This window comes from Artibeus jamaicensis, unplaced genomic scaffold (assembly GCF_021234435.1).
Source record: "Artibeus jamaicensis isolate MK-2021 breed Jamaican fruit bat unplaced genomic scaffold, CSHL_Jam_final scaffold_474, whole genome shotgun sequence".
Taxonomy (NCBI): Eukaryota; Metazoa; Chordata; class Mammalia; order Chiroptera; family Phyllostomidae; genus Artibeus; species Artibeus jamaicensis.
The window spans coordinates 36,899,433-36,923,556 of NW_026522046.1; the positions used below are offsets into that span (position 1 = coordinate 36,899,433).

The 24,124-nt window shown below is 42.6% G+C and overlaps 1 protein-coding gene and 1 pseudogene across 2 annotated transcripts in view; both read right to left on the reverse strand.

Moving 5' to 3' along the window:
* MRPL39 (mitochondrial ribosomal protein L39) overlaps positions 1-12,451 on the reverse strand; it is a 55,333-nt gene extending 42,882 nt beyond the window's left edge. The window contains exons 1-6 of one of the 2 annotated variants that reach the window (XM_053657904.1): positions 12,320-12,451; positions 11,338-11,544; positions 9,509-9,648; positions 6,844-6,943; positions 3,021-3,088; positions 546-658 (exon numbers count right to left, since the gene is read on the reverse strand). In XM_053657904.1, the coding sequence (XP_053513879.1) occupies positions 546-658; positions 3,021-3,088; positions 6,844-6,943; positions 9,509-9,648; positions 11,338-11,544; positions 12,320-12,383 (692 nt within the window). In that variant the 5' untranslated portion in view covers positions 12,384-12,451. The remainder of the gene's footprint in view (positions 1-545; positions 659-3,020; positions 3,089-6,843; positions 6,944-9,508; positions 9,649-11,337; positions 11,545-12,319) is intronic. The other variant, XM_037155234.2, reaches the window with a different exon arrangement.
* Positions 5,583-6,720, reverse strand: LOC119056735 (rRNA-processing protein FCF1 homolog; annotated as a pseudogene).
* Positions 12,452-24,124: the final 11,673 nt, after the last annotated feature.

The following is a 24,124-nucleotide window of genomic DNA, read 5'->3' on the forward strand; positions in this document are numbered from 1 at the left end:
CGGAGGCAAACCGTTTTGAAAGATGCCAAGCCAGAGTATCAGTTAAGGAGGTTTTCAGGAACTAACCAGAGAACATATCTATTATAAAATATATCTGTTATAAGCTCAATTTTTATTTTTTAGTTTTTTCCAACTAAATTTGCTTTTACTTAAGACATTTTTCTTAAATTTTATGTTCTGCTTTTAAGAATATAAAAAATTCTTTTTTTAAGATTTTATTTCCTTATTTTTAGAGAGAGGGGAAGGGGGGAGAAAGAGAGGGAGAAAAACATTGACATGGTAGGATGCTTCTCACATGCCCTCAACCCGTCCACAACCCAGGCATGTGCTGGTCGAACCAAAGACCTCTTGGTTTGCAGAACAATGCCCAACCTACTGAGCTACACCAGTCAGGGCAGAATATAAAAATTCTTAAGAGCTGAATTTTCTGGTAATGGGAAAAAAATACAATAAAAGTTAAATGTTTAAAAAAAAAGAACTGAATTTTCTTCATTACATGTAACTTTGGGAGATTTAATCTTGCTTTAAAGGAAGCCAACACTTACTTGTTGTGTTGAAATATTTCTAATGCCACTTTTGCATCAACATCCAGAGTTTCAAATGGAAGATCTTTATAAATTAAAACATAAGCATCTTTTGTGAAAGAACGCAGGTTCTCCTTAAAAATGAAAAGTATTAATATTTATAACAATTTACTTAAAAGTATTTCAACATTAACGCTGATAAGGCAATTTATATGCTTAATATTATAAATCTAAAATATAAGCAAAGCAAACTTGTCAGAAAAGAATGTTATTAATTTGCAGTAATTAAATATTTGGGCCACTAACTATAAGGTTAGCAATGCCTCCCAACTCTACAAACTATAAAACTTGCAATTTACTTGTAATTAAAATATCAGCCTGCATTAATAACTAATTGATAATAATTATTAACCCCACAAAGAAATTTTAGTATTTCATTCAAATTATACAACCTTATATATATTTACTAAAATGACATAACAAGCAGAAATGCTAATAATAAGATACAAAAATTATTTACACTGAGTAAAATAACACTTTTTATCTTTTTAAAGATTTTTAATTTATTTTTAGAGAGAGGGGAAGAGAAGAGAGGAACATCCATATGTGGTTGCCTCTACTGGGGTCGCCCCCTACTGGGGACCTGGACTGCAACCTGGGCATGTACTCTGACTGGGAATCGAACCAGCAACCTTCTTTTGGTTTGTAGGCCCGTGTTCAATCCACTGAGCTATACCAGCCAAGGCTAAAATTAAGCTTTTTAAATGCATGTGGGGAAAAAAAAGTCACTGTTTAAGTGATTCAGAAAGTTTCATTAGGAAATGTAATGTCATCATTGCCCTGTTCCAATATTATAAATTTCTATTTAATGAAAATATCATCTTCACACAATTAAAATGATAAATAATACACATTAACAATTTTTATAACTTTTTAATAAAAACTATAATTAGGTTTTTCATACTATAAGTCATTACTAATATGGAAAATATCAATCACTGTTAGCAAATGATTTTTATAATAAAGTTCTTTCCATAAACTTCCTATCTTTAGACTTCTTTTTGCATGAAGTAACTTCTCCATTCTTGAAGGGGTAATTGACTGTACAACAAACCCACATCCATGGTTTAACACAGCTGTGCTGGAATTTAACTCTCCCCTCCTTTCTCTAAGCCGCCCACCCAGTCCCGTGGGCACATTATCTAGTCTAGGGCATTTCTTTTTTAAAGTTTTATCTTCAAAAAAAGGAAAAGGAGGGAGCAAGATGCATCAGTAACGAGAGTTGCATCTTATCTTACTAGTTTTCACTTAATCCCTCCAACAGAGGATCTCTTCTTAAATCTGGGGCACAGTTGCAAAGGAAGAAGGTGCCCTGACACAAACGCGAGCATTACGAAGAAAAGGTTCCCATTCCTTCCCTGCACTTCCTCCTCACCCCTCACCCCACCTCTCCTCCCTTTCTGTCTCCCTGCCTGTCTCCCTCCTCCTTCCCTCTCAGTATTAAGTAATATGGATGTGATTACAAAAAAAATAACTTCCACAGCCAAAATTTGACCTAGATCTGCTTTACAGTCTTGCTTTTAGGAATAACAATACGTCACTAAATCTGAGATGTTCCACTAAGGAAAAAATACTACCAATTATAATCATAAGAGGCCAACTACCGTAAGAAACATTTATGTTCACAGACACTAAAATGTGAAGAACGTACACAGTGGAACCGATCATCGGTTCGGTGCTGCACCACCTCCCCTTTTCTGACTGCCAGACCCCCAATCTTAGGACGTTCACTGTTGCTTCGTTAAGATTTAGGCATTTGCCTCTTCTTCCCAATCATAACTGAGTCTCGAGTTCTAAAAGCCATCGGCACCCCCACCACCACCACAGCACCTGAACTTGGCCGTCCTTGTTAGCCAGGCCTTGTTGCTACCCAAGTCCCAACAACAAGGAGCACCGCACTACAAAGGGAGACCATCCACAAGGAGTCTATTTTTCTGCTATTTAGTTTGTTGCCGTTGGGGTTAGCTTTGTCAAAATCTGATTCAGGTCCCCCCCCCCACACTCAATGTGACCCTTGCACACAGGGGGATCTTAGTGTGCAGCGGGCTAAAGGGTTGGGCAATAGTGTTCAGACTGTACTCTGGGGATCCAAGTTTAAGGCTCTAGGCCCCCACCACAACATCAACCAAGTTATGCTTCTGTTTTATATTCTGGCCATAGTGAAAACCACTCTCTTAAGGAACAGAAGGACCAGTACAAGGCAGAAGGAGAGAAGGTCAAGCAGGACATCACCCTTGCATTCAACTGACCGTGCTCTTGTGAGTGCCTTCACTCACGTCTCTATCTTAAACACACTGAAAAAGCAACAACATAGGCAGACAAACAGATTCTTTTAAATATCCCCCACATGCAGCACCATTCAGTAACACCAACATAGGAATTGTTCTACCAAAGAAAATCAGACTCTAGAATTAATACTCTGGAGAGTTTACTTACTTTTGTTGGCATCCACTCATCAAGTCTCTGATCCAAAACCACGTCATAGCAGAAGGCTCCAGCGATTACTGTAAATCCAACCAAAATAAAAATCAAAGTCCAGTCTGTAAGGCCAGAAAGTTACCAATTAGCAACAACTGAGTATTTTTTTTAATAAATTTATTTTTTTTAAATTAATTATGCTGTTACAGTTGTTCTATTCCCCCCTTCATTCCCCTCCACCCTGCCCCCCCACCCCCACCATTCCCCCCCTTTAGTTTATGTCCATGTGTCTCAAGTCCTTTAGGTTCTATATTTCCCATACTATTCTTGCCCCCCCATCTATTTTCTATCTACTGTCTATGCTACTTGTTTTCTGTACCTTCTCCCCCCGTCTCCTCCTCCCACTCCCCTGTTGCTAACCCTCCTTGAGATCTTCATTTCTATGTTTCCACTCCTGATCTAGCTGTCCTTTTAGTTTGCTTTCGTTTTAGGTGTGGTTGTTAATAACTGTGAGTTTGTTGTCCTTGCACTGTTCATGTTTCTTTAACTTCTTTTTCTTAGATAAGTCCCTTTAACATTTCATATAATAAGGGCTTGGTGATGATGAACTCCTTGAATTTGGTCTTATCTGTCCTTCCGTCCTAAATGAAAGTTTTGCTGGGTAGAGCAATCTTGGTTGTAGGTCTTTAGATTTCATGACTTGGAATATTTCTTTCCAGCCCCTTCTTGCCTGTAAGGTCTCTTTTGAGAAATCTGCTGACAGCCTGATGGGGACTCCTTTGTAGGTGATTGTCCCCTTACCTCTTGCTGCTTCCAGGATTCTTTCCTTCATTTTAATTTTGGCTAATGTAATTATGATGTGCCTTGGTGTGTTCCTTCTTGAGTCCAACTTTTTTGGTACTCTCTGAGCTTCTTGGATTTCTTGGAAGTCTATTTCCTTTGCCAGATTGGGGAAATTTTCTTTTATTATTTGTTCAAATAGTTTTTCCACTGGTGGTTGTGTCTTTCCCCCTTCTGGTACCCCTATAATTCGGATATTGGAGCGTTTATAGATGTCCTGGAGGTTCCTAAGCTTCTCCTCATTTTTCTGAATTCTTATTTCTTCATTCCTTTCTGTTTGATCATTTTTTTCTTCCTTCTGGTCCACTCCATTGAATTGAGTCCCAGTTTTTTTTTCATCTCTATGGGTTTCCTGTGGAATTCCATTCATTTCCCTTAATTTAGCCTTCATATGTTTCTCTAATTTGTGGCTATAGTCCACCAGATCTGTGAGGAAGCTGATGACCAGTGTTTTAAACTGTGCGTCTGAGAGATTTGCTATTTCTTCGTCACTTAGATTTATCTCTGGGGCTTTGAGGTCTTCCTGCGACATTTTGGTCTGTTCTGGCCCTTTAAGTGGGAGGAGCGGCGCCTTGGATTCCCAGGTCGCTGGGTTGTGACGCTGTATGTGGGGGCGTGGTCAGAGCGGGGAAATGGCGCCGCCACCGCCGCCGGTCCAAGCGCTCACTCCCTCACCCGCGTGCAACCGTGCAACCTCAGTCAACTCGCTGCCACCGCCTCCCCACTGACTCCTCCGTAGTCGCTCACCCGGTGGGCCGCTCGGTAGCTCACTAGGTCCAATCCTGGGTTTGGAACCCGTGGGACTGGATTCGCGCGTCTGGATTCCACGCCCGGGTCGACTCCTTTGTAACTCCTCACCGGACGCCGGTTTCGCCCCTTACCGGTCGGGCCGAAGAATTTGTTGTTAGCGGACTTCCGAAAAGTTCAGTTTTCCGTGTTCTGGTTGTGTTTTCTGATGCTAATATTTAGTTGTCCCTAAACTTGGTTGTGTGAGGAGGCAGGCACATCTACCTTAAACCTCCATCTTGGCGGAAGTACCAACAACTGAGTATTTTAACCATAGAATGAGGGTCAGCGGTCTCTCCCAATTCTACAAATTATAAAAATGCTTCCAGTGTCCCAGGAGCTCGCCAGAGCTCTACCTACGCTCCCCACCCAAAACCCTCACCCACTATCATTAACACAAAATCGCCAGTATTTCTGAACTGTTCAAGTTTTCCTCAGAAATGTCATCACTCTAAAGACAGCAGATAGTCACCACATATAGAAATCCCAACAGGACAAACTACTTAATAAGGAGATAAATGACTAAATGGACATGAAACTGAGGGGTTTTTTTTTTTTTGGTATTTCCTGTATGTGTTTATTTTTGTTGTTTTGTTCTTAAAATCCTTCATGAAGCTTTTCAAATATTTTGGTTGTACATATTCTACATTTCTAATGAGCAGTCATCTGATTTATAAAAAGATGGGCCCTGGCCGGTGTAGCTCAGTGGATTGAGCACAGGCCTGCAAATCAAGGGGTCACAGTTCGATTCCTAGTCAGGGCACATGCCTGGGTTGCAGGCCAGTTCCCGGCAGGGGACACACGAGAGGCAACCGTACATTGATAATTCTCTCCCTCTCTCCTTCCCTTCCTCTCTAAAGATAAAGAAATAAAATCTTAAAAAAAAAAAGATGTAACAAATATTAAAATGATAGGAAGTATCATTTTCAAAGCATCATCAAAAAGTGAGTGTATTTAATCCTACTTAGCACATAACAGAGCAAGTGGGTGAGTGGAGCAATTACAACTCATTCTGTAGCGCGTTTAATAAACTGGCAACAGAGAAAGTTAGTTGAAGGAAAGCAGAGGAACTTCATCCTGTAAGCACTAGAACCGAGGGGCCCCACAATCACCTGGCATCCGCTCAGTGCTGTACCTGTGATCAGAAATGTACACGATGGGAACCCCAGGGATCTTCCTGATTCTCCCTTTAAGGTCCCGGCCAACTGCAGTCACAGCGTAACACTTGTGCTGAGTTACTCTCGGTACTAAACAGTCATCTGCATAGGTTCCTTTGTGTGAGCATGGTAATTGTTCAAATCTTAGATCTTTGGCCATCCTTAGAGTCACTCAATACTTCTGCCCCAATTTCTCAATTTCAGCCACTGCACAGTTGGTTATACAAGGTATATACTTGGCACTGACTGCACTAAGTCCAGTTTAGCCTTGATGGAGAAGTGGATAAAGCTGGTATCAACTAGGATGTGGTAAGGTGGGCCCCGTTGTGTGTTGTATTGGAAGAATAAGCAGGAAAACTATTGGGGGACTTCTCTTTCCTTGAGTGCACTAGGATCTTTCTTTTCTTTCTTTTTAGGTCCGAATCTATCCTTTTCTTCAAGCCTCCAATCTCCCAGACTAAGCATTTCCTTCATGGTCACATATGTCCTTGTTTTTCTTTGCTTCCTTGTGATCACGCCACACTCTTGTGTCTTCATATTCTACATTTTTTAAATACAAATGTGATCCTACTACACTGTTGTAAAATCCTAGTTTTAGCAAAATTACCAAAAATATGAACTCTTTCATTTCCCCAAAATGACGTCCCTCTCCAGAGTCGTGACCACTTCTGGTGAATAATACAACCTAAGTACAGCTTTGTCCAGGAGTCTATTTATACTCCTATTTCCTCATCCTCCACATATTCAATTTGGAAATAAATGCTTCAAGTAGTAAAAATAAACAGTAAGACAATGTAATTACATGAACTTCACATTCTCCTCTAATTCTATGACATTAATTATTGACATCCATAATTGAATAAGATGGATTTTGGTACCCACGATAAATGGAATGTATGTGTGATGGTAATTTATACTAGATTAAATTAGCAATGAACTCTATACAACACTAAAAATAGGTATCAAAACATCCAAAGATTATAAAAAGTACATTTATGTGTGTGTGTGTGTGTGTGTGTGTGTGTGTGTGTGCTCGCGCGCACGTGCGCACGCATTACCCGGAACTTCTGGAGCTCTGACCAAACTGACCACGTAGTCATCTCTGAACGCCCTCTCCAGCACACAGCCCATCATCATGGCACAAGAACGCCAGTAAGCCTAGAAAAAGAAAACAGACACAAACATACACACTAAGATTCAATGAAGCCTATTCAACAGTAAAGCTGAGGCTGACTTTGACTTAGGAAGGATTTCCCAGTGGTCCGTCCATCCTCAGCACGCACCAACAGTGACCATCAGGCCGGGCCACTGCCTGGACCGAATGAAACACCACCATCGCCGTGGTGTTGGCAATGCTTCCGTGCAAGGTATCAGACACCATGACGTTTGTAAATCAACAGTTTTATTGTCTGGCAGTACCTTTAACCCAGGTTAAAGTTAACTTGTTAATAAACATGTGCCGCAGTAAAATATTCATATGTATCTGTCTGTACACACACAAATATGGAAGGAAAACTCAACTTTCAAGAACTATTTATGACTCCTATCCTATACCTGACAGCATATCCATGACTCCAGTTAAACATATTTAGAGCAAAGCAGCCCCCCCATCTCCCAGGCTCTCACTTTAGTGGCACACTTTGATTCACAGACGTGCCTGATACAGGCATCCGTGCAATGACTTTCTCAGAGTCACCGAGAAACACCGTCCTGCGCATACCTGTCCACCTTATGTCGCACTCTAGCAACACTATACCTGGGCTTTTATCAGCTCTTCTCCACATCCGAGGACAAGAGTGGGCTCACTTGGTTGCATGTGGCGTGCTGTTCCAGGATACACTCTGCACCACCACATTACTTACATGCACTAAAAATAAGTTTAAACACAGGCCTTACAAGCAAGTAGCAAAACGTACTTCTTCATCTGTCCTACACAAGTGCTTGAAATGTCTCTGGAACTCCAGAGACAGATGCCTGTATTCAAATCCAGGCCCTGCCACTTCCTAAACTAGTAACCTTGGTCAAGGAGTAAATCTCTCTTTGCTTGTTTATTTATCTGGAAAATAAAGATAACAGCACCTATTTTATTTTTACGATGGTTAAATGAGTTAACACCTATACATCACCTATAACAGTGTCTGACACCTAATAAATATTCAATGGTGGCTATTACTACTATTGGGTTGGCCAAAAAGTTTGTTTAATTTTTTTCCTTATGATGCCTCTAGTAGTGCTTAGTTATCTTTAACTTCATTTGATACAATTTTGTTAGATTCTATTGTGACAGCTGTCAATATCAGCATGCATTTAAAAAAACACCAAAATTGGTGAATTTTCATGCAGCCATTTTAATATTAAAGATGGAAGAAGATAAGCGATATTTCTGGCATATTATACTCCCTTATCTCGAGAAAGGCAAAAACGCAACTGAAATGCAAAAAGAAATTTGTGCAATGTATGGAGAAGGTACTGACTGATCTAACGTGTCAAAAGTGGTTTGTGAAGTTTCGTGATGGAGAGTTCTCGCTGGGCGATGCTCCACAGTCAGGTAGACAAGTTAAAGTTGAGACTGATCGAATCGAGACATTAACTGAGAACAACCAACATTACACCACATGGCAAATAGCCAACATACTCAAAATATCCAAATCAATAAAGTTATTGGTGAAAATAAAAATTTTGACATTTTATGGAAAAAAACTATATGGACTTTTCAGTCAACCCAATCTCTCGTCTATCATTTTCTTATTTAAGTATTTCATCTCAACAAATATTATTAAATACCTACTGCATGCCAGTTAAGGACAGGGTCCCCTAAGGGACCTGATCCCTGTCCTCACAGAGTCAAATTAAATATTAAAAATTAAATTGAAATTCAACATTGTATCTAGAATTTAAACCAAAATACTGTATCTAAAGACATCAGTCAGTGTTCTGAGGCCCTAGAGAAGAGAGTTATTCATTTCGACAAGAGGACACTAAGAAGGCTCTACAGAGCAGATGGCATTTTAATTGAACTATAAAAGACAAATAGGATTTTAATCAGGAAGAAAGAAAATACACAGAATTGAAGGAAGAGCAGCAGCACAAGCAAGTAGGGTAAGACAGGATAAACCGTTTGTGCCCAGGCCTTTCAATGTGGCGTGAGGAAAGTGGAAGTGGGAAGGTGCAGTGGGACGTGAGGCTCAGGTGCAGGCTGGAGTCAGATCACACACGTCCTGGAAAGGTACAAAAACGGTTATCATGCAGGCGAGTTCCTTAGGGGTAAATGACATGACTAAGGGTCATGTCACTTAATAAAACTCTTACAGGACTATTAAGGAAGACTTTAGTATTTGAAAAGGGGGGGGGGGGCAGAGAGAGTTTAAAAAGTTTAATAATCCAGAGAAGATGGTCCAAGGCTGAATTCCATGAGTAGCTGTGGGAATGAAATCACTAACATAGAGGGTGATCAATAAGTGTCAGTTGAACGAAGATATAAATGTACAAGGCATGCCATATCGTTTTCTGAAACCAAAATACAGAGAAATGGATGCTAGTACTTATTATTTGAACAATGAAGATGCCTAATCTAACAAGAAAAACACAATCTAGTATAGTGTATTTCACCTTGGCTATTTGTATATTTGCACAGTTCATACTCCAGAGAAAATAAATGTTAATAAAAAGAAGGAAAACACTGGGAGTGAGGGAGAGGGAGAGAAAACATGGAGACACAAGTACCTTATTAACTTCCCCTGGATCACGGTCTTTGAAAGTAAGAAATTTAATTTCACAGGACTTGGTCAAAGGCTTGTACATGTCCCATGGCTGTCCGTCCACAAGAGCCAGGATGGACTTCTTGCAGTACCACTCACTTAAATCTAGGAATTAAAAATAGATTCAAGGTCAAAATCTAACCTAACTCAAAGCAAAAAGCTACATGTTTAAGCGCTACACTAAGAAATAAAACAACAAAAAGGCAAGATTCTGCAAGCAGTCTTTTTTTTTTTTGAGACGAAAGTATTACATATACCTCTGTAACCAATAAAAAATAACACCCAACACCCCCAATCTAGTGTTGATTATTACCAAAATTAACCAAAGCATTTACAAAGCTCACTAAGGTTAAATCTAGTTTGAAATTAATTTAGCAACCATTAATTAATAAGACAACTTTCCTAGAATTACTTTTAAATATTCATAGAATAGCAACATGGACACATTCAGATATATGCACACACAACGTAGAAGAAAAAATATATAGCTATACTTCCACAGTAAGTCTGTTCTAGATGGGTTGGGGTCCCAAACTACCTCTTATTTCCCTAATTAGATGGTTTTCAGTACACAGCTACTCAAAGAAGTGGTCAAACTACAGGGTCTAAATTATCAGCTACTACATCAGTTCCATAAAGGCAGGCATCATGTCTACTCTTGCTCACTCATCAGTACATCCAGAGATTAACACCAGGCCAGAAATATACGAGCTATTCCACATAAGTCTACTAAATGGCTGAAGGTGTAAATGACAATCAAGTCTGGACGGAGGTCATGCTGAGTGCGGTTCAGAACTTCACTCAGCTCTCTATGACATGGAGTTCATGTGACGTGAATAAAGCTCCTGGAGAGCCTGAGCTTCTCTTGTCCTCCTCTGTAACACCTATCATACAGCAGAGGGTCAATAACTGCTCGAAAAACAAGTAGCATTTACCATAAATACTAATTCAAATGCCAAAGTAAATAAACATTGAGAGTGTGTACTTTATAGACCAACTTAAGCTGATAACTGAAGGTGTCACTTAAGTGGAATCTTCATCAAGTTTTTCCAAAAGTGTGAACAATGCAGTTAATCATACACATGTGTGGGAACGTGGGTATATATCTATTCGGGGTGGAGGCTTCCGAAACTTAAGCATTACCATTTCTACCAAGCTACTCTACAAGCATTTTGATCGAGAATATAAAGGCTTTGTTCCCTTCATTCCCACACCAAAGCACACATGGTGCACAGTTTCTCCCATAAGATATAAACACAACAGACATTTTTACATCAGTCACATTCACCCCAGGCACATTCCCACTCACACACTTACCGCACGTGCATTAAATGCAAACAACACAGCACACGAAGAGGTAACCACATAAACAATTTAAACTAGATTATAAAGACCAGCAACAAAAAGAAGCCAAAATAGCTGGCCATCTGAAGCCAGGGCAGTAACTTTACCCCAGAATCTATTAATGAGACCCTCACAGTGACTGTCTACAAGGGACGAGCTAGTAGTAGCACTGTTTTCAGGTCTGCCTTCTTCTCCCCAAAACAATCATAGCACCCTATATTTAGCCATATTCAAACCAATACCAGCACAACCTGCATTACAGTACCAACCCTCCAAGAACCATTGTACCCTCGAGTGCTAAAGCGGCAGTGGACAGGCAGTAAGATGCCAGTCAGAGGAGACCTTCTGGAACACGCAGGGCAGTTACAGCACCTTGTCTCCTCTGCACCCACCCTTCCACACAGCTTAGGTAAAAACATTCAAAACGGCATCCGGATTCGGGTTACTTACGCATGGCACAACTGTAAGGGGTTGAAATGTTTTTATTCATCACAAAGATAGTGCCAGGGTCCGTTTTCCCAACGTGTTTAACTTCTATCTTCTCCGTCCGGGGAGTTAGTGATAACTGCCTGTTTTTCTCTTTATTAAAGAGATCATTCTGCATTTCTACCAGTTGGCTCCGTGACAGCTCAGAAGCTGCTGATGTTGCTATAAATCCTGTGTAGAAATGACAATAAATATGAACGCTAAAGAAATGATATAGTGCCAAGCCCATGCTGTCCTACTCCCACTCGCATCACCCTCCTCCTACAAGGAAAGGAAGCGACAGAATTGTAAAGCCGCTCGTCAAAAAGCGTTCAGCAGTTAAGGTGAACCGCTTTGTAATATGAATCATTAAAATGCCAACTAGCCAAGATCCAAGCCTTTAATTCAACTTCGCGCTTGCACCAAAAGAGCTCTATTTCCCACTGATTTCCTCAGCCGTATTCCAGTCTGATTTACAATAAGAGGCAAAAAGTAATCAGGAAGTGGGGTCAAAACTAGAGCAGCCATTGGGGAGGTGAGTAAAAGCGTCGCTTTGATGAGATTTTGGGGACAACAAAACTCCAGGAGATCGGAGGTCCTACGCCAAAATTACCAATATCTAGGGCGAGAAATGCTGAGTCTGTTTAACAAACCCCAAATAACGGGATTTGGCAAGGCAAGTACGAGTATTCCAACGGGGAAAAAAAGATACGTTGTATCGAGACATGGGCTCCTTCCCAGAGGTGCCCCCAAGCTCCTCCAGTGACCCGGCCCCTACCTCCCAGACCCGCTAACGTCCCGGCATCTGTACGCCACTGGCCCGGAGGGGGCAGCGGCTGCAACCGAGACCTAAAGAGCCTTCCCAGCCTGAGCCCCGTGGAACCTCCCAGGACCCGCCCCCGACCCGCTCCGGGCAGACACCCTCCTCGGAACCTCGCTGCCCGTCCCCACGGCCGTCGGAACTCACGCCGGCCAGCCCCGCCACCTGGGGCCGCCCGCCAGAGCCGCAAAGCCCAGACGCCCGCAGCCATTGCCTCGGTCCCGGCCGTAGGTACCGCCGGGCACAACCTGGTCCAGCTCTATCCTCCGCCCCCCGGAAACTCTGAGTGCGCGCCGCGGATTCCGCGGGACAGTTCCGTTCCGGACTCGGCGCTGGGGCCGCGCGCCGCACGCAGGAGGCGGGTTCTCGGCTCTCCGGCGTGCAATCGCCGGAAGTGTGGCATCTAAAGCTGGGCCACGAAGCCGGGGCGAGGCCCCTAAGAGATTCTGGGGTGGCCGGCCCTCCGCCCCTCAGACCCTGCAGGAAACCAGCGTTTCTTCTGGAGCAGCTGCGCCAGACACGCGTCATCACCGTCCGTCGTCCGCGGGTTCGAGCCTGGCCGACTGGGCGAAGCCCTTGCTTATCGTAAAGAATACTTGTGGGGAGAAACATTGGGAAAGGATAGCTTCCGTTTACTCTAGCTTTCAAGGTCAGCCCAGCTCTCCACGCCGATGACATATTCTAGCTCGTGGTTAAAGTCTCGGTTTCTCAAGGGTGAGTTTTTAGGTCGGCTGCAGCGGGTCTGCGTCCGGGTACTCCCATTTATTTAGCCCTAGTGTCTCGTTCACTTAATAGATATTTGTCGAATGAATGAATGAATGAATGAATGAACGAACTAATGCCCTTGCAAAATGTTGCAGAGCAGCATTTCCTTTGCCATACTGGGATGTTGTTGCTGTTGAAGTATGAATTCCATAGGTAAAGTGTGGAAATGCTTTTATTCGAAGTTGTTTAATGGTGTGCATTTTCTAGAGGCGTGTGAATGTGCAAATTCAACCGGTGGCTTTTTTCCTCTACTCTTTGATTTGCAGTGGGAATATACCACCACCAGGGGGAAGCACTTGCCAAGGAACAAATGCTATAAGAAATCAGGTGGAGGGGGGACTGGGCTAAGATGGTCAGAAGGCACAAACTTCCAGTTACGAGATAAAAGTACTCGTATGCAGTGGGGATGCAGTGTATAACATGGTGACTGAAATTAACAGTGCTGTCTTGTATATTTGAAAGTTGCTAAGAAAGTTAAATCCTGAAACTTCTTATTACAAGGGAGAAAAAATTTTGATAACTCTAAAAGGATGTTAAACTCCTTCAGGAGTTAACTACACTCCATCAGGATGTTAACTACACATACTGTATGTATGACTTTGCAACATGTACCTCGTGTTTGTGCTGTATACCTTAAACCTAAACAGGGTTGTATGTCAATGATAAAACTGGAATTTTAAAAGATCTCATGCCTAGTTAGATCAGTCTCCATGGCCTGAATTTTTGTTCACAACAACTGCAAGGGAAGGTGTAATAATCCTCACTTTTAAAATGAGAACTGTAAGAGGCCGGGCTTGGATTTAAATCTAGTCCACATTACACTGAGCCACCTCTCATTTGTGATCCTATTTCAAACCAAGAGAGACAGATACACACAGTATGTGTGTGTGTGGTGTTTGCTTTCTCCTTAAATTTGCATGCAATTATTCCGCAGAAAGCTCGTTGTGATACCAGCGTTTTAGAGGCTGTCTCCATTTAACCCCATCTAGTTGCCTTCAGAACGTTTAGAGTGATATTTAAACAAAGTCTCAGAACATAAATTTAAGCAAGTTTATCATAAATCACCTTGGGAGCAGTATTTGAAAGTCACAAGTATCAGAAACTTACTTTGTTGGAAGGATGCTAGTAATAATGTCCAACAAATATTGAACTTATGTCGATCAATTATGTACATTAATTCTCACAACCAATTCACACAATAGGCATGATGATCCCCCTTTCTCAGGAGAGGAAATTCCAGTTTGGAGGGCTCAGGAGACCTCCCCACGGTAGGACTTTGGCCAGCAGTTCCCCCAAGTATTTCCAGGCTCCAAATCTCCTTTCCTGCCTCCTTCTTTGTCAACCTTCTCCCCAAATCTTAACATCACTCTCTCAATCTCCCTCCCAAATAAAAAGAATCAGGTCAGTGGCAGTAACTATCTAAGACGAGCCTGGAATATCTTACTGTGCCAGAAAGCTAGAAAAATAATAACAGACAAAAACATGTTAAAAAGACCCAGACTGCATCTTGCAGGGGGCTCTGAATGTACAAATTTAGGACCATTTAAATAACACAATAATGATGAAGAATTATAACATAATATTAAAAATGCATGAGTCCATGGTGATACTCAAAAATAAATGGGGGTGGAGTGTGGAGAGGAAGTTTTCTTTACACAGAGAATGTCAGATAATACATAGAGTAGGAATAATAGAATCACACTTCTGCCACCACCAGTGTGATCATTGATTCAGGAGGGGACCATCTACGGATGCTAAAACCAGTGGGTAAAGTTTGTCGGATGCCAAGGTCTTCAGTCCCTACGTATCACCCCCCAGATTACTGAGGAAACGCAGAGAGATAAAGGAATCTGCAGAGAAGAAACCTGATGGGTACCGCCTTACCAAAGTCATCAAACTTGTCATCACTAAAATGGGACAGTCTTGACATTTGTACCTCCTGGTAGTGGCACAAACAACTTATGCATTATTCTCACCATAAATGTTTAATGTGAATCTATAAAGAATCGTGAGGAAGAGAAATCAGATAAAGCCAAAAAATGATACATTCCACAAAACAACTGACTGGAACTCTTCAAGAAAAATTTTCATGAAAGATGGACCAAAAAAGCTCAAGAACTGTTCTGAAGTGAAGGAGACTAAAGAGACGTACGATTGATAGCTGTGGATGAGCCTTGCCTGGATGAGCCTTGCCTGAATTCACAAAGGATATCACCGTGAAGGAAATTTAAATATGAACTGCATACTGAATGTTATCACCTCAAGGTTAAGTTTATTGGATATGACAGTAGCATCGTGGTCATACAGGACAAAATCCTTATTCTTTGCATATAATGTTGAACTAATTTGGGACCCAGTATCATTATGCCTGTAACTACCTCTCAGATTGTTTGGCAAAACTAGAGATTCTCTATGGAGAGAGGGAGCAGGAGAAATTAAGCAAATGTGGCAAAATACTAACGATTGGTGAAGCTAAGTGAGGTACTGTTGGTACAGCTCCTCAACTTAATTCCGAAATTTTTCAAAATGAAAAGTTGAGGGAACCACGACAGTGGTTTTCGACCACAGAAGTTGAGTAGCTCACAATGCATGTCAGCGGCAGCAGCGGCGGCGGCGGGCCGGCTGTGTCTCTACAACTTTATTCCAGAACCCAAGCTGTGGAAGCAGCCCCTCCTTGGGGCTTCTATGGCAGATGCAAAGGACGGCAAGGATGGCCCTGTGCCTGGGATCTCCAAAGCTTCTGCTCAGGCTGGCCTCTTGCTCAGCCTCCCCGTGTCCTGTCCCCAGCAAGTCCCACACGCAAGCCCATTGGCAGTGGCAGGTGTGTGCCTTCCGCAGGAAGCTAGTGTTTGTGGTTAGAGAATTCTCCCTGAAGCAGGAAAGTGATCCACTGATACTGAGAATCCGTAAGCCATAGAAAAGGATGGAATCTTAACAATTTGCAGCATGTGGAGGAACTGGGAGGGTACATGCGAAGTGAAATAAGTCAGAGAAAGGCAAATACCATGTGATTTCACTCACAAGTGGAATCTAAAAACAAAATGAGTGAACAAACCACACAAGCTCATAGATACACAGAATCGACACATAGTTGCCGGGTTGGGGGGTTGTGATCAGGGCGGGGGATGGGTGAACAAGGGGGAGGGATTAAGAAGTACAGACTGGTCATCACAAAATAGTCACGGGACAGAAAGTGCAGCACAGGAAATAGTCACTAATACAACGTGGGCAAGTGTGAGTTTACAGTTGTTTGTATGAAAAATAATAAATAATGCAGGATTAAACTTCCACATACAACTGTAAATGCATTTTGGGCCCACCCTGTAATGTAATAAGTTTGTGTGGTGTCATAAGGATACAATACGGGGGGTTGGGGGTCACTTCATAAGTTATATATAAATGCCTAACCACTCCGCCATGCACCTGAAACTACTACATTGAATGTCACTTGTAAGTCAAAATAAAGATGTCTGTCTAGACAGAAAAAAAACCCACTAGCACTCAGTAACTTTCCTGAAATCACGGAGATGAGCTGGGACCCAAACTCAGAGCGCTCTCCGAAGCACATGCTCTCTTCGTCCTCAAATTCGTGTGTTCTCATCCAAATACTCGATTTTACATTTTCAAATCATTATACATGCACCTGCTGGTCAAATCAAAACTATAGTGTAAGATGCCCAGTGAAAAGTCTCTTCCCAGCTCTTTTCCACATTCACAAGTTCTTACCAGAACCTGCCACACGACACCACTGTTAGTGATTTCTTATGTATCGTTGAGAGTTCTTGATGGTGCCAACTCAAATATACAGAGTTCATGGGCAAGGATTTTATCATGGGGAGTGCCTGTGAGAGAAAAGGGGAAGAAGCCACGTGAGGTTGACCGCACATGAAGTGCAGAAGAAAGGAAGAGGGGGAGGAGGCATTCTTCACCACCTGTGCAACCCAAAGAAGATTCCTGGGGAGGAAGCGGGTGGAGTGTCCTTGAGCCAAAGTCTACCATCAGAGGGGCCCCAGGGTCCCAGGAGCAGACGTACCTTAGTATCCCACCACACTCTGTCTTCAGTGGTCAGCAGCACAGGGTGGGGGAGTGGGGACCAGGCGGGGGCGTGGCCTTTGAGCAAAGGTGGTGATGGATTTCAGAGCTCAGTGACTGGGACTCTCAGTCAGTCATGTTCCCTATCATTGGAAGTCTATGAAGCACAAGAAATAAACTATTTCAGAAATCAAATAATGAGAGCAGTACTTGCTGTGCATTTTTACATTCCCTGCATAATCAAAGACACACATGCGTGTATTAGTCATATCAGGGCTCAACATCCCCCACCGCCACCTGGCCTGACAGGTGAGGGTGGACATGCTACTCCTGGGAAATGAGGGGAAGGAGCAGGGGCAACCAGTGGCTTTTCTCTCTATTAGCAGGTGATCCCCTGGCGCTAAAGGCCACCTTCGCTTCCACATCATTCCTCACCATGTCCTCAATGGGCAGAGGTGACAGTGGAGTGGGTCCGTGTGTGTGTGTGTGTCTTGGGTTTCCAGAGAAGCAAAATGCAGTCACATACAAATATGGATACAGAGTTCACTTCTGCGATCACTCTGCCGTAAACCATCCTTTGCTCCTCCCGCCTCAAGAAAATCCTACCAGTTCTTTCCCAACGGTGAAGAGAGAACCAAGGATCCCGGTCACCAAGGTAGAGTTTCTTTCTCTTGGGTAATATTTTCAGTTTCATTTTAAAGAAATAAAAGTGTGTGTGTGTAAATTGTGTTAAGAAAGTCAGTTTGTATGTTATTACCCTCATTAAGAAATGCCAAATAATGTTTATTAAACTATGAATAATTCAGTAAGTCTGGAAGGTTATCAATTAAATCACAATTTGACGGGACTGGATACTAGAGACCATTTGTTCCACCCCCTCATTTACTACAGCAAGAAGATGAGTTACAGAAGGAGCAGTATTTGGCTCAAGGTCACACAGAATGCCCTGTAGCATCTGAGAGCATCGGAAGCACCAGGGAATGCGGAAAATGCCAGGACTCCTGGAACTGGCATGTGCTCTCCAAAACGCTCTGAATCCTCCCACGCTGCAGCAGCCACACCAAAGCCCTCATTTCACAGTTTTGTGGACACTGCAAGAATTCTCCTCCATTTGTGTAGGGTTTCAAAGATGTACTAATCCCCGAAACACATGTTAATGTGGATGCTCTTTGATGCAAAGGAGCAGATATACTCTTTGGCTTTTCCCTCAGCTGCCCCTCCCCCATCCTGTTTCACAGTGAGAAATCCTGTTGGACCACCTAGAAGCACACTTAGGGTCTTTTAGGATGGGGATTCATGGCTCCTGTGAGAGAGTGAGAATTGGCTAAGGTGATGCTCTTTTGGCGAAACAAAATACTTTCCTCCAGAATCCTTCTCCCTTAATTATACATAACGTTTTTCCCACACTTTCATAAAATATTTATTTATTTATTTCTAGAAAGAGGAGAAGGGAGGGAAAGAGGGAGAGAAACATCAAGGTGTGGTTGCCTCTCACACACACCCCCATGACCGCAACCCAGGCATGTACTCTGACTGGGAATGGAACCGGCAACCCTTTGGTTCACAGCCCGCACTCAATCCACTGAGCCACACCAACCAGGGCATTTTTTCCCACTTTAAACTCCTGACTTCCCCTGTCTTATTCCTTATTCCTTGGCTGCCCTTACTTCTCTCTGCACCATCCAATCTTGACCTTCCCTGGAGAACATAAAAGCTGAGTCCTGATAACCCAAAAGCGCCCATATCCACTGACTAACTCACAAAACGCAGTACAGTGAGGGAATCAAGCCTCAGTTAGTTCTCAGATCTCCATTTCCTAACCTCATGACCTTGGACAAGTCGAACCATGTTGACTTGACTGTACATTCTTTAACTTATGCCTGGGGTATTTGAAATATTTTGCTGTGGTAAGCATCTATCTATCTGAGATCTGTGCACTGACATTTAAGTACTCAGAGTAGGTTCCTGGAGGCAGAATTGTTCGGTCAAGATTACATGCGTGTGGAATATCTGTAGGTGCTGCCGAAGTGCCCATCAAAGCCATTAACACACATGCCCGAAGCAGGTGTAGGTTCATGCTAGATAATGGTTGCAAATATTGTCATAGTGGTGAAGGCTACACCTTTCATGCATCTTTGAATTTGTGACTGAGGTCCAAGGTCACAACCTCTAATCTCCCACCTTTCTTTCTTCTTCCCAACAAAAACCTTTCTTGTTTCATATGCAGAAGCTTTTTAACCCGGCCTGGCATTTACCTGTTGGAGAGTCATCACATAATATGCACATTCAAAGCCAGTAATTTCAGCTTCTTATCCATCTTTGGTGCAAAGCTGGATTTTACCTCTAAATCCTATTATAAGAGCTGGTACCACACATTTACGTCCGTTCAATTAGAACGAGCTGATATAAATAGGCCCTCCCGGTGCTTTCCTTTAGATTCCTGCTCTCTTAACAGTTTTAACTAACATTTTGTGTTCTTTACATGCCACAAACAACATATTCTCTCTATAAAAATTCAGACATTAGGAGCATATAGAGAAGAAAGTATGCAAGTCACCTTTTCCATTCTTGCTGCATTCCATATCCATAGCTCTATCTGGGATATTCTTACTTTTCAATCTATTATTTAATGTCTAACTGCTCCAATCTGACATTATTCAGGCTCTTCAAATAAATCTCCATGTAGAAGTGTCCAGGCAGTGAATTGCAGGGACAAAAAGAGTAAAGAAATAGTAACTCCCTGAACAATTCTCTCTGTGACAACTGTGGGAGTATTTTGATAACTGTTGGCAGCAGGACACTGCATGTGATGTGGGGAAGGAAACCTTGGCATTCAAACAAGCAAATGGTTTGGCGACAGTTTATTAAATTTTTGCCATGCTTGCAAATGCCAGTAACAGTTTCTCAGACTGCAGAATTACTAGGCATGACAGGTTTGAGAACGTTTCACAATTGTCATCAAATAAGTCATCCTTGAAAATTAAAAATTACATGAACTCTTTGATGATTGTCACTGTTAAAACAAAAGCTCTACTGGTGTTTATGAATTTAACTTGTGCGTATTGAATATGCCTGGTCATAGAACCAGAGGCTAAGTAAAAGCATCCAAGAAAAATTATAACATATTCTTACTGGTGGGGTTCTATCAGATTATTCTTCAGGCCAAAGATAATTCCCATTGCTTCCTAAATTTAAGCTGCAAATGCTTACATTAAAAAATATTTCAAGTCAATAGCTAACTGTATACATTAAGGAACTAGACCAAGAAGAACAAAAAACCCCAAAGCTAGCATAAGAAAGGAAGTAAAGATTAGAGCAGAGATTAATGAAACAGAGAACAGAAAAACAATAGAGAAAATCAATGAAACCAAAAGTTGTTCCTTTGAAAAGCTAAACAAAACTGACAAACCTTTAAGTAGACTGACCACCACCCCCAACGAAGAAAACATAAATCACTAAAGTCAGGAATGAAAGAAAGCACATTACTACCAACCTTATGATCACGACACTTGCCTATTTCTTGTCCTCAATCTTGACAGTGCCCTGGGGAGAAGACAGAAGCTGGGTCTGAAAACCCAAAAGCACCCCCAGTGGGTGTGACCAGCAGACAGGACCTGTAAAAGAATGCTGCCTTTTGACCCAGCGGTTCCATTGCTCGGAATACACACCCCACAAATCCCGAAACACCGATTCAAAAGAACTTACGCACTCCCGTGTTCAGAGCAGCACTATTCACAATAGCCAAGCGCTGGAAACCGTCTGAGTGCCCATAATTAGATGAATGGATTAAAAAACTGTGGTTCATTTATTCAATGGAATACTACACAGCAGAAGGGAAGAAAGGAGCTCCTACCTTTTGCCACAGCATGGATGGAACTGGAGACAATTATGCTGAGTGAAATAAACCAGTCAGTGAAAGAAAAATACTATACGATCTCACTTATAAGAGGAATCTAATGAACAAAATAAACTAATGAGCAAAACAGAACTGGAGACACAGAAACGTGGAACAGACTGACAGCTGTTGGGGTGTTGGGTGGGGGGGAGGATAATGGAGGCACAAGTGGAAGAGATCAGTCAAAGAACACGTATGAATGACCCAAGGATATGGACAGTGGTGTGGGGACTGACTGTGGGAGTGGAGGGTGCTGGGTATGGGGGGCCAAGAGGGGAAAATTGGGACAACCATAATAGAATGATTAAGAATATATATATATATATATATATATATATATATATATATATATATATATATGAAGAATTTTTTAAAAAGACATCACAGGCTCCAAGGTCAGGCTGCCTACATTCAAATCCCTCCTCTCCACTTCCTAGCCCTTGACTTATTAAAGTTTATTTGCACTTAATGCTTCCAATGAATCATATGAAAAATTGGAGTAATTATAATACCTGCCTCCTAGTACACGAGGAAGATTAAAAGAGTTAATGCATATGAGGCACTGACAGGCACAGTTAATAAGCTCAGGTATTGTCACTGGCATCGCCATACCCTGCATCTCCGGGGACAGGTTCTAGCCCGGACCTGGGTGGCTTTTCAGTCCACTTCACACGGAGACACAACGGTGTCTTTGCTGGGCTCCCTCACCTCGCAGAAGGCAGTGGCCTCTCTGTGTTGCGACCCGTTGCCAGCCCAGCCATTTGGAAGTAGGAGGTAGTTTAGCACATGTCCACAGTTAGTCAAAACTATGTGTTATTTATTTTAAAATTGTCTCTGTCAAGTGTGTAACTACTAAAAGAAAAACAGTTATACAGAGAAGAGATGAAGAGTACAAAAAATGCACTTAGAGAGCAGTGAACATTTGAAACATTGAAAAAGAAAGGAGAGTGCGTTTGTAATCTCAGTTTTAAATCTTTCAGTTTTTTATAATCTGGTTTGTGTTCAACTTAGGTCAATTTCCTCGTTGGTATATATCACCTCTGGTAATCATTGTGCATTTTATTCTCATCCCTTTCCTTTGCAATCTACAATATGCAGATGCTTGAAACACTATCAAATTCAACCCAGTGTGTTGTCTCATTTGTCAATGAAAATTTGAGAACCTAGGTAGTAACGATACCAGTGCCTGGCCAGGCCCCGAGGGATGAAGAGGTTGCGGGAAACACCGAGAGCACAGGGTGAAGCCCAACGCTGCTAGTATGGGGGCTGATGACAGACTTCTCTACCCCTGCCCCCCACAGATGCAGCAGGAGAAGGCCCTGCATGAAGTCTGTGCAGAGCTAGAAAGTGATGGACAAAGGGAAAAGCCTCCTACCTCCTTCCGGTCCCTGGCTGAAGGTGGGACCAGAGGATCAGCCAGCCCCACGTCTACTGTAAAGGTCAACACGGTGGCAGGGGGAGGTGCTAACCTGTCGGTCTAGCAAAGGAAAAGGATTGGCTGTCCCCCACCACCCTCCTCCTAGAGCCCACGGAAGTTCGAAGTTCGCACTAGGAGATTTAAAACAAGGGGAGAGAGAACCGCGCTCTCTTTATCCGGGACCCTCAGCACAGACGTGGGGACCAGGGTTTGCAGGAACTTGCAGGTCCTGGAAAGCAGTCCTGGAAGCCACAGGCTGATGGCAGTGCTGGACCCCAGGAAGGCCCCTGAAGCTGGACAGTAACCTGCTTAGCCACCCGGAGCTCCAAAGGACAAATAGGATGGAACAGGAATTCTGGGCATTGTTTTGGGCTTTCGTCTTTCTGGGAATAAGTGGGCTTTGTCTGTGATGTATGGAAGAGATGAGCCTAGAGCTGGGGCGCTCCCCCATCCTCCCAAATTGCAGAACATTTCGATAAATATCTCTTCCCTGGACACCGCCCTTTGTCTTTGGAATGTGCCTGTGAGTGGGGGCAGCCAGCCAAACCCCACTTTTGTTCAGTAACAGTCAGATACCCCAAATGTTGATAACTGACTATTTAACTTAGAAACAAGCTGGCCAATTTTTACTTGCACCAGTTTCTCAAATTTTGTAATAGTTTAGAGCAGTGGTTCTCAAACATTTTTTCATTGTGGGTTCCTTAAAAGCAAAGTAGCTTTGGTTTTAGACATTTTCTTAAAAGCCCCCGTGACTTTTCAGTACCATTGATATACTGTGTATCTGTTTAAGCTTTTTTTTTACTTTCATCACATAATTTCCTCCCTCTTGGAAGCAATATTGCACCCATTGAGAATTCATGGTCTGGAATATTCAGATTTATATGATAGGAAAATGTGGGATGAGCAATCACCTTACTGTCAGTAGCAGGAAGAGATTCAATTCCATTGGAATATCTCCTTACTCTTTACTGTGGTCCTCTGATCAGCAGAGCAGCACCATCATTTTGTTTATTTTTATTTCTAAAGGGGAAGGGAGTGCGAAAGAGTGGGAGAGAAACATCAATGTGTGGTTGCCTCTCGCACACCCTGTACTGGGGACATGGGGACATGGCCGGCAGCCCAGGCATGTGCCCTGACTGGGAATTGAACCAGTGACCCCTTACTTCCCAGGCCAGAACTCAGTCCACTGAGCCACAGCAGCCAGGACAAGGGAGCTTGTTTGAAATGCAGACAACTCAGCCTCCCCTCGGACCCATGGATGGTAAGCTGCATTTTAACGAGACCCCATGTTGCTTCCGATGGCCGTCAGAGTCTGAGGGGACTGCTTTACAGTACAGTGCACGGTTCTCACCCAAGTCAGGAAACCCAAAGTTAATGTGTACTTGGGAGAAATATGCATAGATCCTAAAGAGCAGTCAAGTTCCCCCACCCCTCTCTCTCCAGTCCTGACTACGCAAGTTTCTTTCTTAAAAGTTATCAGTGATATTTTTTAAACTTAGAACTGGGTGTCATTTGTCTGTCTGTCTGTTTGTTCATTTGTTGAGAAAGGTCAATTTTATTTACTTCTCCTAAGCAAGTGAAACCCCCATGAATTTGTGTCTGGCTGCCTTGGCTCCCATCTTTCTCATTTTTTTGCTCTTTTTCTCCCCCCAGGTAAAAACACTAAGGAGAAATTTCTGTTTTTCTTCCCCCAATGAGTTGGCCTTCCAACTCTCAGCTGGAAGTACCGGCCCCTGTAAAATTCAGCTTGTTTGGATAGAGATTCTTTCTCTTGGATCCAGCAGCACAGTAAAGAGGGTTTATCTACTTCACTATTTTGAAGGGCCAGCAAGTTAGCGTGGGG